The 15,167-nt window shown below is 41.9% G+C and overlaps 1 protein-coding gene across 1 annotated transcript; it reads right to left on the reverse strand.

Moving 5' to 3' along the window:
* Nucleotides 1-1,403: 1,403 nt before the first annotated feature.
* GAPDHS (glyceraldehyde-3-phosphate dehydrogenase, spermatogenic) lies at nucleotides 1,404-14,054 on the reverse strand. The gene is made up of 11 exons (XM_015821750.2): nucleotides 13,996-14,054; nucleotides 12,307-12,498; nucleotides 11,197-11,293; nucleotides 9,969-10,075; nucleotides 8,789-8,879; nucleotides 8,443-8,561; nucleotides 7,663-7,744; nucleotides 6,334-6,485; nucleotides 5,626-5,788; nucleotides 3,356-3,453; nucleotides 1,404-1,795 (listed from the first exon to the last, which is right to left on the reverse strand). The coding sequence occupies exons 1-11, from the start codon at nucleotides 14,034-14,036 to the stop codon at nucleotides 1,720-1,722; spliced, it is 1,218 nt and encodes a 405-aa protein (XP_015677236.2). The 5' UTR covers nucleotides 14,037-14,054; the 3' UTR covers nucleotides 1,404-1,719.
* Nucleotides 14,055-15,167: the final 1,113 nt, after the last annotated feature.

The following is a 15,167-nucleotide window of genomic DNA, read 5'->3' on the forward strand; positions in this document are numbered from 1 at the left end:
TATATGTGTGGATTACCCAGCCCATTAGTTTATGGGTCAATATTTTACGTAAAATCAGAAAAAGACTTAATCCAGTAACAATGTCATGTAAACACTGCCAAGATAAGGCAAGCTTCCACAATTCTAGTTTGGTTCCTTATGCCAAGGAAGGCCATCCATTATTCTTTCCAACATTTTTATTTCTATTGTTTCTTGCTTTCTCTTTTGCTCAACATTTCAAGGAATCTTTTAAAAAAATATACAGGGGGTGTTGTGATTGATGAAAACCCACAGTCTCCAACTAGCATCTCTACTGGCTGTGGGTAATGAGAAGTGTTTTCCAACACTTCCAGAGGTGCATTTATTCCAGAAGAGTATTTTGGACTGGCAAATGGCTTTGTTGATTCCTCTTATATCCATAACTGCATTGGATATTTCCAATCTCCTGTGCCTTAACAATAGTTATGGCAACACCCTTTTCTTCCTATAATAGACCAAAGCTGTTTGCTAAAATTAGCCTACAGTACAGGAAACCAGTATAATGCAGATAAGATCAACAAAACCTGAAAATACCATTAGCTTTACTATAAGGCAAATTTAGAAGCAGAATTCCCATTTTCTTAAGCAAAATAGCTTAGCATTCTTACAGTGCTGAAGTTTTGAAAAAGTGTGGAGGGTAAAAGTTTCCTATCAAGTGTCTTCCAGAACATGGAGCTGTGAAAGCTGAATGCTGGGAGCTATATCTCAATAACATCTGAGCTAAATTAGGGTACCTTTTTATTCCTACTATACAGACAGACAACAAGACATGCTCCATCGTATTTACCATTATACCAGATGCCTCGAGTTAAACAGTGTTTTTCTTAAAAAAATAAAATAAAACCCTGGTCACTGCTGCACTTCCAAACAGTTCTTTCTTCTGCATGTACAAAATGATTCCCTTCAGAAAAATGACCTATTATGATCAGGAGAAATCCTTTGACACCATTGAAGGGAGTGGTTAAGAGAGTGGCATTTGCTTAGCCTTTGTAATCCACGCTGATTTCTGGTAAGTTCAAGCTATCAATTGCTACAGTTTTGGTGTGGTTGTGTAAACAAAGCACAACACAATTTTTTTTCTTATCAGAAAATCATCCGTGAATATAAATCAAAGCAAAACAGAAGTTTCCAGAGAAGGGGCAGCTTTCAATGCTCATAAACCTCACAAAGCACATCCGTTTGGCATGGTCAAGAGCAGGGGTAGGCAGCCTTGGCTCTTTTATGACTCGTGGACTTCAACTCCCAGAATTCCTGAGGAATTCCTCAGGAATTCTGGGAGTTGAAGTCCACGAGTCATAAAAGAGTCAAGGTTGCCTACCCCTGGTCAAGAGCAAGGATTCCAAATCCCTAAGACATTTAAAATCACAGGGATACCCATCAAGGTCAGTTTAACTCCAGTGGTTTTTATTTCAGCACTTGCAAGATCTTGAAGACGCTACAGCCACACAAACCAATGTATAATCCCAGAGGCTAAGACTCTTTCTCCAGGGAGGAACTTGGTGTAATTTATCTTCACTAAAATAAGCTGCTGGGAAAAGAAGGATTCACGCTCACGGATACACACACACACACACACACGTACACACAAAGCTTTACACAAAGTGCAGTGTTTGGGATTCTGTGGTGGAAGCAAAGAACCTAAGGACTAACAGTGGTGAGGCCCTCTACTAAATAGCCTGGAATGTGATTCAAACTTAGGGTTCACATCTCCTCCTTGCTGTACATGTGCTTCAGGAGATCTGCTACACGACAGCTGTACCCATATTCATTGTCATACCTGCCAGGAAAAAAAAAACATAAGCAAATCTTTATATTCAAGAATGACAGTGTACAAAAGTCAAAAAGCTGGAGCACCCTCGATATACAATGCCCTTCTGAAGTTATTCCATACTTCCGTTTTCCATATCCTCTAAATCCAGATTCTGGAACATTTGGTTAAGGAAAAATGCATTAACTATAATCTATAATTATAACAAGTTGCAAGTCAGCATTAGTTGTACAGGCATTCCTTGTTTAGAGACTACCTTGTTTAGTGACCATTTGTAATAAGACAGTAATTCTTTTTAAAAAATCCTTTTCCATCTAATGCTTGCATTTCTAACCAAATCTCCTGCATCTGACAACACAAATCTTCACTGTGAAACTAATTAAGGTCTGGTCAGTTTCAGGCAGCAGGGAGAGGTCTAATCAGGAAATTAAGATGGCAGAGCTGAGCTTGTTAACTTGCCCTTAGCATTTTTTAGGGAAGCGGTGCACAGAAAAGCAGCTCATGGATTGTGGTTGTTAAACAAAGAGAGGATGTCTGGTGGTCAAATCCAGGCTAACTTAGAAATAAGCAGACATTAGCAAACCTAGATGCAGTATCTGCAGCCAAAAAGATGAGATGCTCTTGCAGCACCATGCACTCTCTTTTTCAGCTGCAGGGTAGAAAGGAACTTTGCTTTGAAAATAGAAAGGTTGGGAAAAGATTCTCCTACTAGGATCCACCCAGAGTGGATCCGGTCTGGACTGGCCTTTTATACACTTTCTTTTGTTTTTGTTTTTTATAGCAGTGGGTGCAGTGGTGGGATTCAGCCAGTTCGCACCACTTCAGCAGAACCGGTAGCTATTTTTTTGTTGCCCAGGCCCAGAATGGACTTCTGGAAGCGGCATTCACACAGAGAACCGGTTGTTCACATATTTGAATCCCACCACTGAGAGGGTGGTGAATTTTGTTTTTTGGGGGGGGGTCTTTTTCACTTGCTTGAAAATAATAGTAATAAAACTTATATTAATAACAAAGTGCCAAGCAGTAATGTCCTAGGCACAGATCTCTGAGCAAGGTGAATGGGATGTAGACGATCAGCAGATTAGTATCTAAACCAGGGGTAGTCAACCTTGGCTCTTTTATGACTCGTGGACTTCAACTCCCAGAATTCCTGAGGAGTTGAAGTCCACGAGTCATAAAAGAGCCAAGGTTGACTACCCCTGATCTAAACTCTGGTTAATGCTAAGTGAAGCTCAATGTCTGAACGCAGTGTATACTTTGTGGATTGGGCAAACATCCCAGTTTTAAATGAGGGGAAATGCCAGGTGTATTTTCCATATTACAGTTCAATATTTCTCCATCATTTGAATTCTAGCATTAGCTGATGAAATTACTCTGCAAGGGATGGATCTGGTATTTTGACACATAGAAGGCATCTAACTATATCCTTCTTGGTCAAGGAAAGCAACTCAGACAATTTTGATGGGCAATTCTCCTTGTGGCAAAAGATCACGAGATAATGACCTGACCGTTTTCATTATGAGCTATCTTGGAAAGCTCAACTGGGAGAAGAAACAAAACTCAACTTACCAAGAGATGAGCTTCACAAAGTTATCATTGAGGGAGATGCCTGCTCCAGCATCAAAAATAGAGGAACGTTCGTCACCAAGGAAATCAGTAGAAACAACCTGCAAACAAAGATGAGAAAGTTACAGTATACAAAAAAGATGGAAGGAGACACTGTCTTTCCAAAGCGCCTGAAGGCAGGACAAGAAGCAACGGATGGAAACTAACCAAAGAGAGAAGCAACCTAGAACTAAGGAGAAACTTCCTGACAGTGAGAACAATTAACCAGTGGAACAACCTGCCTCCGGAAGCGGTGAATGATCCAACACTGGAGGTTTTTAAGAAGAGACTGGACAGCCATTTGTCCGAAATGGTATAGGGTTACCTGCCTGAGCAGGGGGTTGGACTTGATGACCTCCAAGGTCCCTTCCAACTTTAGTATTATTATTATTATTATTATTATTATTATTATTATTATTATTATTATTATTATTATTATTATTAATAATAATAATAATAATAATAATAGTAATAGTAACCAACATCCTGGGCTCAAGCTTGAATTTTGAGAATCAAACACTTCCAAGGGGATCAAGAGCACTCCACTGGAAATGGAGTGATTCAAATGTTTTGCACACGTCTATAAATACCAAGTGATTAAGCTGCCTGGCTGAGGGGTTCAGCATTTTGGACAGAGTCCACAGACATATATATTCTTTATCGAAAACCCTGTCTGACATTGCATTTGCTTTCAATTGTTACAACCTGCAGTTGGCCCTTAGATTTAGCCCAGGGGTCTTCAAACTTGGCAACTTTAAGATATGTGTACTTCAACTCCCAGAATTCCTCAGCCAGCCCTGGCTGGCTGAGGAATTCTGGGAGCTGAAGTACACAAGTCTTAAAGTTGCCAAATTTGAAGACCCCTGGTTTAACCACACATTCCCCTGTGCCTCAAAGATATCTCATTTACCATTATTGACATGTCCTCATCCCCAGCCTGCAGCTGAGGCTGCTTAATTATATTTATCTGATTCAAGGTTAAAACATCTTTCTGTTGTTCCCCACACAGCTTTCTATATGCACAATCTTTTGCAGCTCAGTGGCGTGCAGTTCTTGGTCCTCTTTGAGCTTGGTTGTTTGGTTGCAGATATTTCATAATCCAGCTAGGTAACATCATCAGTGTCAGAGTATGGGGCTTATTGCCTGTTTATATATAGTAGCTTGCCCTGCCAGTTTTGGTGAGGGTGTGGTTTCCTTCTTGGTAGTTCCTTGACTTACAGATGTTCTCCTTTACTGGGACTATAGCGGTTACACAGAAGGCACTGGGACCTGCCCAGGTCTCCCTGGCTATTTTCAGCAGCAGCAGCAGACACAGTCTCTTCCCTTTGAATGCTGGCCAATGGCATTAAGGCTTGAGCAGCAGGACAAAGCAGGGGGCATCTGATGCCAGCCCCTTGTCTACATGAATAGATAAATGTCCTGACTGCCAGCAACAGCGCAGACTGAAGAATGAAAATCCATCCACTAACGCCTGTTACAGAGGTGTTGTATGCACATACAACACCTCTGTAGAGACAGTACAGGAGGGAAACAGCAAACGAGAGAATAAGAGAGAGTGACAGGGAGAAAAATGAGTGAAAAGAACAAGAGTAAGTCAGGTGACTAAAAGAGCCACTAAAAAGAGAGAGAGAGAGAGAAGATAATCCACAGGGGAGCAAGAGCTGATCCACTGGGTGAACAGAGGCTTCCTGATAAAACAGGGAAGGCAGAAACTTCTATCCACTCCGCAGATCAGCTTTTCACACAAGACTAAACCCACTGGCTTATCTATCAAAACTCAGCTCTTTCCTTCCTTCACCCCAACTCACGTTAACAACTGGTGATATATTTCCCACCAGCAAGAAATCCATCAGTCGCTTTCTCTAGTCCAGGGGTAGGCAACCTTGGCTCTTTCATGACTCGTGGACTTCAACTCCCAGAATTCCTGAGTCAGCCATGCTGAGGGGAAAGGGAGAGGTTTCCATGCTGAGCCAGGCTGGCTCAGGAATTCTGGGAGTTGAAGTCCACGAGTCATAAAAGAGCCAAGGTTGCCTACCCTTGCCCTAGTCTGTCCCATATTATAAGCTTCCCCTTGTCAACATTATTACAAAAGCAAAGAACAATCAGCCGTTAGGCAGAGTACATTATGCCGGCCCACTCTGATGCTGCCTCGCATTAAATCTGCTGAAGCTTAAGCTAGCTGATCTTAAAATAATCCTGTAGCTTGCCAATGGAAACATAAACAGCATGTTTACCTCATCTTCTGTATATCCCAGGATCCCTTTCATTGGCCCTTTAGCTGCCTTCTTGATAGCTTCTTTAATCTGAGCATAGGTAGCTGACCTAGAGAGGCGGCAGGTCAGGTCAACAACAGACACATCACACACCGGCACACGAAATGCCATGCCAGTCAGCTTCCTGGTGGGGAGAGAGATTTGGTCATTAAAAGGAAAACCAAACTGTTCCCATGGCAATCTAGATTTGGAATGTTTTACCAACAACTCTGTCCTCCAAGGAATGAGGGTAAGAATTGACAGTTGGGCACCTATAAGACTCCAGCTAAGTATTCCCAACTGCAATAAATATCATTTGGCAGAATCTGTGGTGTTTTGTTTTTTCCAATTTTTATTAATGGCTTTATTATTTCCTTAATGACGCCACCAACCTACCACAGTGGGGTAGATTGTTATATAGACTGCTGTCGAGTGGGGGTCAGACTGAATATAAGTAAGGATGATAGGTTTTAGACTAGCTCTTTCATTCTTCAAAGTAAGCATGGCTAATGATCAAGGATGATTGGATAAATAACATCTGGGTGTTTATTAGTTTTCACTCATTCTCATGATCACAAATCAATAATTAGAAATACGGCCTTGCTTGGCTCATGGTCACATCTTTAGGATTGGCCCAAATACACAGGCCAAGCCCCTCCCCTTTTCAGAAGAGAAATTTGTTCTGCATACCCATTAAGTTCTGGAATGACCTTGCCCACTGCTTTGGCAGCACCGGTAGAAGCTGGAATAATGTTCTGATGAGCACCTCTCCCATCACGCCATGCCTTGGCAGAAGGTCCGTCCACCGTTTTCTGAGTGGCAGTGTAGGCATGAACAGTTGTCTGCAGATCAGAAATGTCAGTTGGTATAGGAACAGACATACAAGGCATATTCAACAGTAGATTTCGTCTAACGAGCCACTTAGGTTTCCTAAAGGGACCATTTTTCTATGTAAAAACAGAACTGATGCATAATATTTTATGGTGCCTTTGCCATCATTTGCAGTCGTTGTATTTATCTTGACTGGTGCACAAATGCTGAAGACAGAGCTGTATGCCAAAACCTATGGAAGGGGGTTAACCTCTCCTAGTAAATCTCCCCCAAATCAATTAAAACCAGAAGTGATTTATGAATGATTTTGCTATAAGCAAAGAGAGTAAAATATGACTGTTAGCCAACCATAACTTGGCAAACTGAAAGGGCTGTAATTTATTGTTGGCTAATGTGTGGGATTAATCAAAACCCACCCAGCCCTCTTCCTGAGGAACTCCATTATCCATTATTCCCAACCGTTTATAGTTATAAGTGACACAGGAATGCCAGTTTCTGGATTTTATCAGGAGGAGAAAGTGTGTTCTCCACGGAATGAAGAAAGTAATTTTAAACCATTTTTTTTCTTTTTGAAGTCGAATTGCTTTTACAGCTCTATAGACCAGGGGTGTCAAACTCACAACGTCACGTGACGTGTCGCAACGTATCGTGACTTTTTTGCCATTGCCGCAATGGGGTGGGTGTGGTTTTGCTATGATGCATCCGGCCTGCGGGCCATCAGTTTGGCACCCCTGCTGTAGACTATATATATCTTAGCTGTCTTTTCGCCTCTTTCTTTCTATTCTTTCTTTCTTTCTTTCTCTCTCTCTCTCTCTCTCTCTCTCTCTCTCTCTCTCTCTCTCTCTCTCTCTCTCTCTTTCCCTCCCTCCCTCCCTCCCTTTCTTCTTCCTTTCTTCCTTCCTTTCTTCCTTCTTTCAAGTCAATATTGACTCCTGACAACAGCTGGACAAATCCCTGAAGTTTTCTTGGCAAGATTTTGGAAGCCCTTGCCTTCTTCTTAGGGGAATGAAAGAGAACGACTGGCCCAAGATCACTCAACATGTGTCTAAGGTCACATAGTCCCCAAGCTTTTAACCTGGTGCTCTAACTATTACATCAAATTGGCTCACCTGTATGAATCTGGCAGTATAAAAATGTCACAAATCAATAAATGAATAAGCATATTGGAAAGAAGAACATAGTTCTCACCATCAGGCCCTCCACAATGCCAAAGTTCTCATGGATGACCTTGGCCAAAGGTGCCAGGCAGTTGGTGGTGCAGGAAGCATTGCTGGAAAGCAAGAGTTACACATGACTCTGATTTTTTGTTGTTGTCCAGCACCCACCAACCCACATATTAAGTTACATCTCAGCACAGATCTGTACTCTTAGGTCCTCTTAGGTTTTTAGCTCCATCTCCAAATCCAACAAAGTTGAACCCAAGACTACCATCTTTCTAATGATTCATGCCAAGACAGCATCGTTTACAGGGCTTTGGGGAAAGGTCTAAAAGGTGCCATGAGCTTCAGACATGAGGTGATAAAAGCACACCAATCTTTCCTATCAATTAGAGTTTGCCCAACACGTTGGTCCATAAACTGACCCAACAGAATGAAATTGCAAGGCAATCTTACTCAACTAAGTTTCTTAAATGGTGTGAATAAAGCCGCTAAGACTTGCCTTCCCTATCATAGTGCCTGCCCTTTGGAACAATCTCCCTCCTAAAATTCAGAGGGCCCCAATCCTCTTGGTCTTCCGGAAGGTTGCCAGAACCTGTTTCTCCCCCCCCCCCAAGCTTCAAGGCCAGGATATTAGGAGAGCCCAATATGTGTGGGTCTGTTTTTATGAAATTGCTATGTTGTGCCTTAGTTTTCTTCTTTGTACTGGATTATTTAAGTTGTTTATAGGGACGGAGGGGATTGCACTGATTTTATATAATTGGCCTATCAACCCATAGGTTTTTCTCCAGTTGGCCAAGTTCTATCTTACCTCACAACATTCATGCTAGATGGATCGTACTTCTCATGGTTGACTCCCATAACAAACATGGGTGCATCTGGCGATGGGGCAGTCACCACTACTCGCCTGGCTCCACCATGGAAATGAGCCTGTAAAAAAAAAAATGGCAGATTTCAGTTATAGAATGTCAGTTTGTCTGCCTGCAGTAAGGAGTAACGAGAGGACTGTATGCTTTATTCCAGTAAAGCAGAAATCTATGTTGGCCCATTATAAAAGCCAAGCATCTAAGTGAAATCTCCTCAAACCCAGCAAATGTCACAAAAGGGAATAATTCTGGTTCTTATCTCAGAGAAGGGACCTACCTCAAGATACTTACCGAAGCTTTGTCAACATTGAGGAAGACTCCAGTGGATTCTACTACATACAAGGCCCCTGCATCTGCCCAAGGAATCTCATTTGGTTTCATGCTATGAAATACAAGAGGACAATCTTTATTCAGACCTGCTCACATGGACTTCTATTCAAGCAGGAAATTATTTTCATGGCCTCTAGGCTTCAGCAAAGTGATCATGTTGTGGAATCCACCCCCCTCTCTGACCTTTAGGAGCACAAGGATCCCTGACATTCACATCCCCTTTCTTGCTTAATGTGTGCAACGCCCACCAAAAGTTTACCCTCCTGCAGTAGCTCCTCAATGAGATTCATACTGTGAAAAGCAATTAGCTGTTCAATAAATGGTAATTGGTTAAGTTCACACATGCTGAATCCAGACAAGCGGATCAGCTTCATTATTTACCGGTAGCTCATAATCTGTATTATGATAAGGAGGAAATGGCATAAATGGAAGAGAACTGATGCCAAAACATTGGTTTTAATCTAATGTCACTGGTCACCCTGTTTAAATCCACAATTATGATGCCCCAAGAAGGCATCAGAAAACCAAGAGAACTCCATCTCCAGAGTCACATTTGAGAGGGGGGCAACTATAAATTCGGTAAATACTGTAAAATTCTGTTTTTTCGTTTTATTATATTTACACACAGAGATGCCACACTAATGCAAATCCTATCAAATAGATGTTATACAATCTTGTGGTCAGCTGAATATTTATACAGCCCCAATGAAAAATCTCAACCTTTTTACACAGACCTCTCCTAAGGGTGAATAAGAAAGAGCCAGAGTAATTAAGGCTGCAGGTTAGAAACCAGGAGACTGTGAGTTCGAATCCCACTTTAGGCACAAAGCCAGTCGGGTGACCTTAGGCTACTCTCTTTTTCTTGGACCCAGGAAGTAGGGAATGGCAAACTATTTTTGAAAAATGTTGCCAAGGAAACTGCAGAAGTAGTCCAGACTGTCGCCAGGAGTCAATAATAACTGGAAGGCGAAACACACACACAAAGTCGTTATATTATCACAACTTTCTTTCTAAGCTGCCCAACTACCAAGGTTCCCTGGGCAGGCCACATTACTGAGAACCTTAAAATACTAACACATTTTAAATGGGTAAAGCAATGAAATGGGATGAATGCATTGTGCTGCCTCTTATTCCCACTTACTTCTGGAATACTGAGATTTTTGAACCGTTCACTACCAGCTTCCCACCATCTGCCATGACCTCTCCCTTGAAGCGCCCATGAGTAGAGTCATATTTGAACATGTAGACCTGTGGAAGAAGGAAGCCAAAACCATATCATGCCAGGAGAACTGGATTTGTGCCACCTCTCTAGCTTGATTGAGGTCTAAAAAGAGGCAGCCTGGTGATGGTGCCGATCTCCATTTGTCTAGGCCAGGGGTAGGCAACCTTGGCTCTTTTATAACTCGTGGACTTCAGCTCCCAGAATTCCTGAGCCAGCCATGCTGAGGGGAAAGGGAAAGGTTTCCATGCTGAGCCATGCTGGCTCAGGAATTCTGGGAGTTGAAGTCCACGAGTCATAAAAGAGCCAAGGTTGCCTACCCCTGGTCTAGGCATCCAATAGCTACACAATGATGTTGGGTTTTCAAAGAGTTAGGCACCCAATCTTCTTATACAGCTGGTCCTCGCTTAACAAACGGTCATTTAACGACTGAAATTACAACGGATCCCTAAAAAAGGTACTTACAACCCAGATTCGAAGTTCCAACATCTGCCCCACCCCCACCCGTGGTCACGTGCATTTGGGGCACTTGGCAAATGGTATGCCAAAAATGGCATTTGCTTTTATCTTCCAGTAAAAAAAATGCCCACTGCAAACAAGGGGTTTGCTTCATGACCGCTGCATTCACTTAACAAGCACCGCAAAAAAAAAAAAAGTTGTAATATCGGGTCAGTCACGTGATGAACTCACTTAACAACCAGCATGACTTATGACAGTAATTTCAGGCTCAATTATAGTCATAAGTCAGGTGCAACCTGTAAACCAGGGGTTCTCAACCTTGGCAACTTTAAGACTTGTGGACTTCAATTCCTCAGCTGGCTGAGGAATTCTGGGAGTTGAAGTCCACAAGTCTTAAAGTTGCCAAGGTTGAGAACCCCTGCAGATCATTCCTGTTTCCCAAGAATAACTAAGCATCGAATTAGAAGAGTCCCAATCTCTGCTGAGGCTCTGTTGCTGGAGTCCCAGCTCCCTCTCCATTCCAGCATATTTCACACAAAGAGATGGGCTGCATGCAGAAAGGACCTTCGTATCAGGTTTTCCATGAACTCTGACACTTTTCATATCAGGCCTTCCTTTTCTGCCCCCACAAGGAAACTAAACTAATTTCCACAAGAGGTTTGGTGTAGTCTCATAAGAAAAAAGCCATTACCATGTAATTCAGATCAATGAATGGGTCGTTGACAGCCACAACCTTGATCCCCTTCTCCACGCAGGCCCGGAGGACCAAGCGCCCAATACGTCCAAATCTGCAGGAGCAAAGCAGCCCATCCATTACAGCACACCCCACAGACCCCTTTGGTACAAATTAAGGTGAGCAGAAGGGATTACTTAAAGAGATTTCCTTTAGTTCAGGGGTCTTCAAACTTGGCCCTTTTATGACTTGTAGACTTCAACTCCCAGAATTCCTTATGGGCCTGGCTAAGGAATTCTGGGAGTTGAAGTCCACAAGTCATAAAAGGGCCAGGTTTGAAGACCCCTGCTTTAGCTGCAAGGTTTCTCAAGCTTGGCCATTTTAAGACATATAGACTTCAATTCCCAGAATTCTCAAGCCAGCATGAGGGAGGTAAGGTTGGGTCCCACAGGCATGACCTCTGCCTGTATCTATTTTTTAGAAATGGCCTCAGGAACCTCTGCAAATTGCTATGACCTTCAGAGAGGCAAGCCAGCAGGAAGATTCCCAGAAACTAGGTTTGGAACTCAGGGGTTTGCCCTCTCAGTATAATCGTGTTATACTTCCACCTAGGCCAGGGATAGGCAACCTCGGCTCTTTTATGACTCATGGACTTCAACTCCCAGAATTCCTGAGTCAGCATAGCTGACTCAGGAATTCTGGGAGTTGAAGTCCATGAGTCATAAAAGAGCCGAGGTTGCCTACCCCTGACCTAGGCTCATGGCAACTTTCCAACTTAACATAAACAATCACACACTGCAACCCAAACACTTCTGGCTGCAGAATTGCTTTGGAACCAAACCAGGAAGCTTCATTCAATCACACTCATGTTGCAAAAGACCAAGAAAAAAAAAGAAAATACCCATTTCCTTTTGTATCATTGGGAGGACATTTTCAAGAAACTGGAGTACCGTTTCCTAAGGGGTGGGCTTCAACTCCCAGCATCTCCCAACCTCATCCTAAAGTTGCCCTGGTTGGGAGACACCCGAGTAGAGGGAGGCGCCTTTAAAGATGCTTCCTTATATGGGCGCCATCGCCTTGCAGGTACCAAAATCCCAGCTGGGCCCTGAAGGAAAAAAAAAAGCTCACCCATTGATTCCAACAGCAAACTCCGCCATACGTTTTTTAGGGGGTGGTGGAGGCGGTGGAGGGGGCGGAGGTGGAGCTTCTGGTTCTGGCTCAGCCTCTGGGGTGGGTGGCTGAGGCTCTGGCTCCGCCTCAGGGGTACCTGGCACCGGCTCAGGAGAGATCTTTGGAGGAGACCCGTCACTGATCTCAAGCCTGCAGGAATATAAGCATCATGAAAAAAGCAAAAGGAATTGCAGATTTATCTTGGTTGACATTTGTAGCATTCTTCAAGCAGAGCCTTATACGGTATAGCCTCAGCCAAATACTCTCTGTCTTGTGTTTGTGCGTGTATACATAGATCCACTTAAATCAAGAATGTAAGTCCCTATTAACTTCACTGAAAGGTTCCCCCCCCCAGTAAATATCTTTACAGCCCACCTGGACTGGAGCAAGAATTCACATATATTTTTCTCAAGGACTTTCCTGAAACCAATAAACTTATTCTAGCCGTGTCATCCTTCTGAACACTATGTAGTGAGCACTACGGTTATCAGATGCCTTGTTTACATTTCCGTCTGCAAATTCAAAACTGAAATGTGTAACTTAATTTTAGGATTCCCTTCCTTCTTCTCCACTGTCTTTATTTTTTTGTAGCTTCGCTTGATAAAAACTTTCTGAAAATTCAAAGTCAGCATGCTTATCTTCACTGGGATCAATCAAAATGATTCAACGGTGGATCTGAAATTATTTTTCCCCTGGAACCAGTGTGGTTATGGCCAGTTCACATGTAGATTGGTTTCTCTCATCACTAGTCTAAACCATTCTATTTGTTTGTTTGCTTTTGGCTTAATGTGAAATATAAACCCAGCCATTATGGCTTATAAGTCATGGTTTCTGATCTAGTGCAGTGAGTACATTTTACCTATTATTAAATTCATACTAGAAACTATTACAGTTCTCCTTCAGGGAGCTGGAGAACTAAAATTTGGCAAGGGTACTACTTTAGACTCCAAGAGAGAAGGACTGGCAAATCTTATGGACGTATCTACTCCAATCACCATAAGATCCTCAACTGTTTCTACAAATTCTTTCAAGGCTAATGGATGTAATGTTTGTGAAATTGAAGCAAACAAGCAAAAATGAATGCCCAGATATACTGATATTCCTCCTTTATGTAAAGAATATTCAAGATAATTATTTGAGAGGACAACCAGAAAGTTATTGGATATTTTCTTCCATATATAGCTGAAATATACTCATTCAGCAAGAATACACTTTATACAATAGGTAGATGCTAAATAATTTCGATCTGGTTGGGCAGTCTTCTAAATGGACATTTTGGAAGTGCTGTTATTTTTGCTTCAACACCTATCCCTCCGCTGATGTTAGTGAATATACATGAAAGTGATTTCTTTCCAAGTACGATACTCTAAATTGATAGGCATAGCATTATCCTTTAATGAAGTATTGGATAACATATGCCCCCCCTTCTCCAGCACTGCTGGGCTACAATTCCCATCATCTTCACCACTTATCAGGTCAGCTGAAGCTGCTGAGAAATGTAGTTCAACAATGTCTGGAAGATCACAAGTTCCTCATCCCTGTTTCAGGGCATAAATCAAAAGCTCTTACCATTGGTTATATTGATTCCATAAACTTTGTGGAGGAGACAGCAGTAAACCTTTAAAGCCTTTCAAGATATTTTCTTACCTGAAGACTTTGACACTAACTGATGTGCTACACTGATCCATTTTCGGTGAACTATTGCGTTGATTTCATATACTGGCTGACCTATCTACTGCTTCTCTACCTAGAGACACTGAAACAGGATTTCAAGAAAGTTAATATTTTCAGCTGAGCATTTTTAACCATTATCAGAAAACACTTCACTTTGTCTCCATTCACAAATCCTTTTCTTCGTTTTCCTTTTATGCTTCAACTCATAGACCGACAAAAGTCTTGGGATAGGGCAAAACACTTGGCTTCAACTAACTCTCCCCAAATGTGTATCTTCAAACACTGCTGGGGTCTTCTTGAGCTGGAAGTATGAGATAAGCATCAGCTCCAAGGCAAATTAATTTCACTGAGACCAGTTAACATCCTGGACATTTCAGAATCATCTTCAATTGGATAATAGCCTCAAGTCTACTCTAAGCAGATGTTTTCTATAGCATCTCGCCAGAGATTAAAAAGTATAATTTTGGACCCTGGAATACTACATATATAGTAGTAAGGATCTCAAGTAACTTCAACCAAGGTGCACTGGGTCACTTCCAGCACAGATCTATTGAATCAGGGTTCCCCAAAGTGGTCAAGATCAACCCCCAAGGGTCAATGGGACTATCCAAGAGGTCAATAAACAGCTGGGGGTCAAAATAAGATAAATAAATGTCTGGGGGGGGATCAATAGGAAAAGACTGTTCCTGGAAGATTGAGATTAAAATTCACTATTCTCCAACCAAATATCAGTGCCGTTTCGATGCTCATCAGATGCAGCCTTCCCATTAATGATATCAACAGTTTCAGTAAGAAAGGTATGTTAGACCTTATGTTTTAAATATTACCTATTTTTATAAAGTCACTATTATCTATTATTCTTCATTGTGTTATTAAAGTACTATTATTTTCATATGTTTCATGTTTGATGAACAGTCTGAAACTTCATAAACGGATTGATGAGCTGAAGAGTTTGGAGGCTCTTGTATTAAATCAAGACAGGTAATCCAATGAGATACACATTTTGTCCCAATAAAGACATCCCCTTGGATTTTGTGTTTATTTGAAATCATTTCTTGACAGCACATCAGGCACAACATCTTGGCAGCTACTACGAGACAGAACAGAAGCCATTTTAATTTCATCCCTATCAACTCAACTCTGCA

Source organism: Protobothrops mucrosquamatus, unplaced genomic scaffold (genome assembly GCF_001527695.2).
Source record: "Protobothrops mucrosquamatus isolate PMUCROS unplaced genomic scaffold, P.Mucros_1.0 scaffold_167, whole genome shotgun sequence".
Lineage (NCBI taxonomy): Eukaryota > Metazoa > Chordata > Lepidosauria > Squamata > Viperidae > Protobothrops > Protobothrops mucrosquamatus.

Coding starts and splice junctions, on each gene's coding strand:
- GAPDHS (XM_015821750.2), bottom strand. CDS start 14,036: ATGGATCAGTGTAGCACATCAGTTAGTGTCAAAGTCTTCAG. Junction 10,076..11,196: donor TCATTGATCTGAATTACATG/GTAATGGCTTTT, acceptor CTTCTTCCACAG/GTCTACATGTTCAAATATGA. Junction 1,796..3,355: donor TTTGTGAAGCTCATCTCTTG/GTAAGTTGAGTT, acceptor TTTTCCTGGCAG/GTATGACAATGAATATGGGT.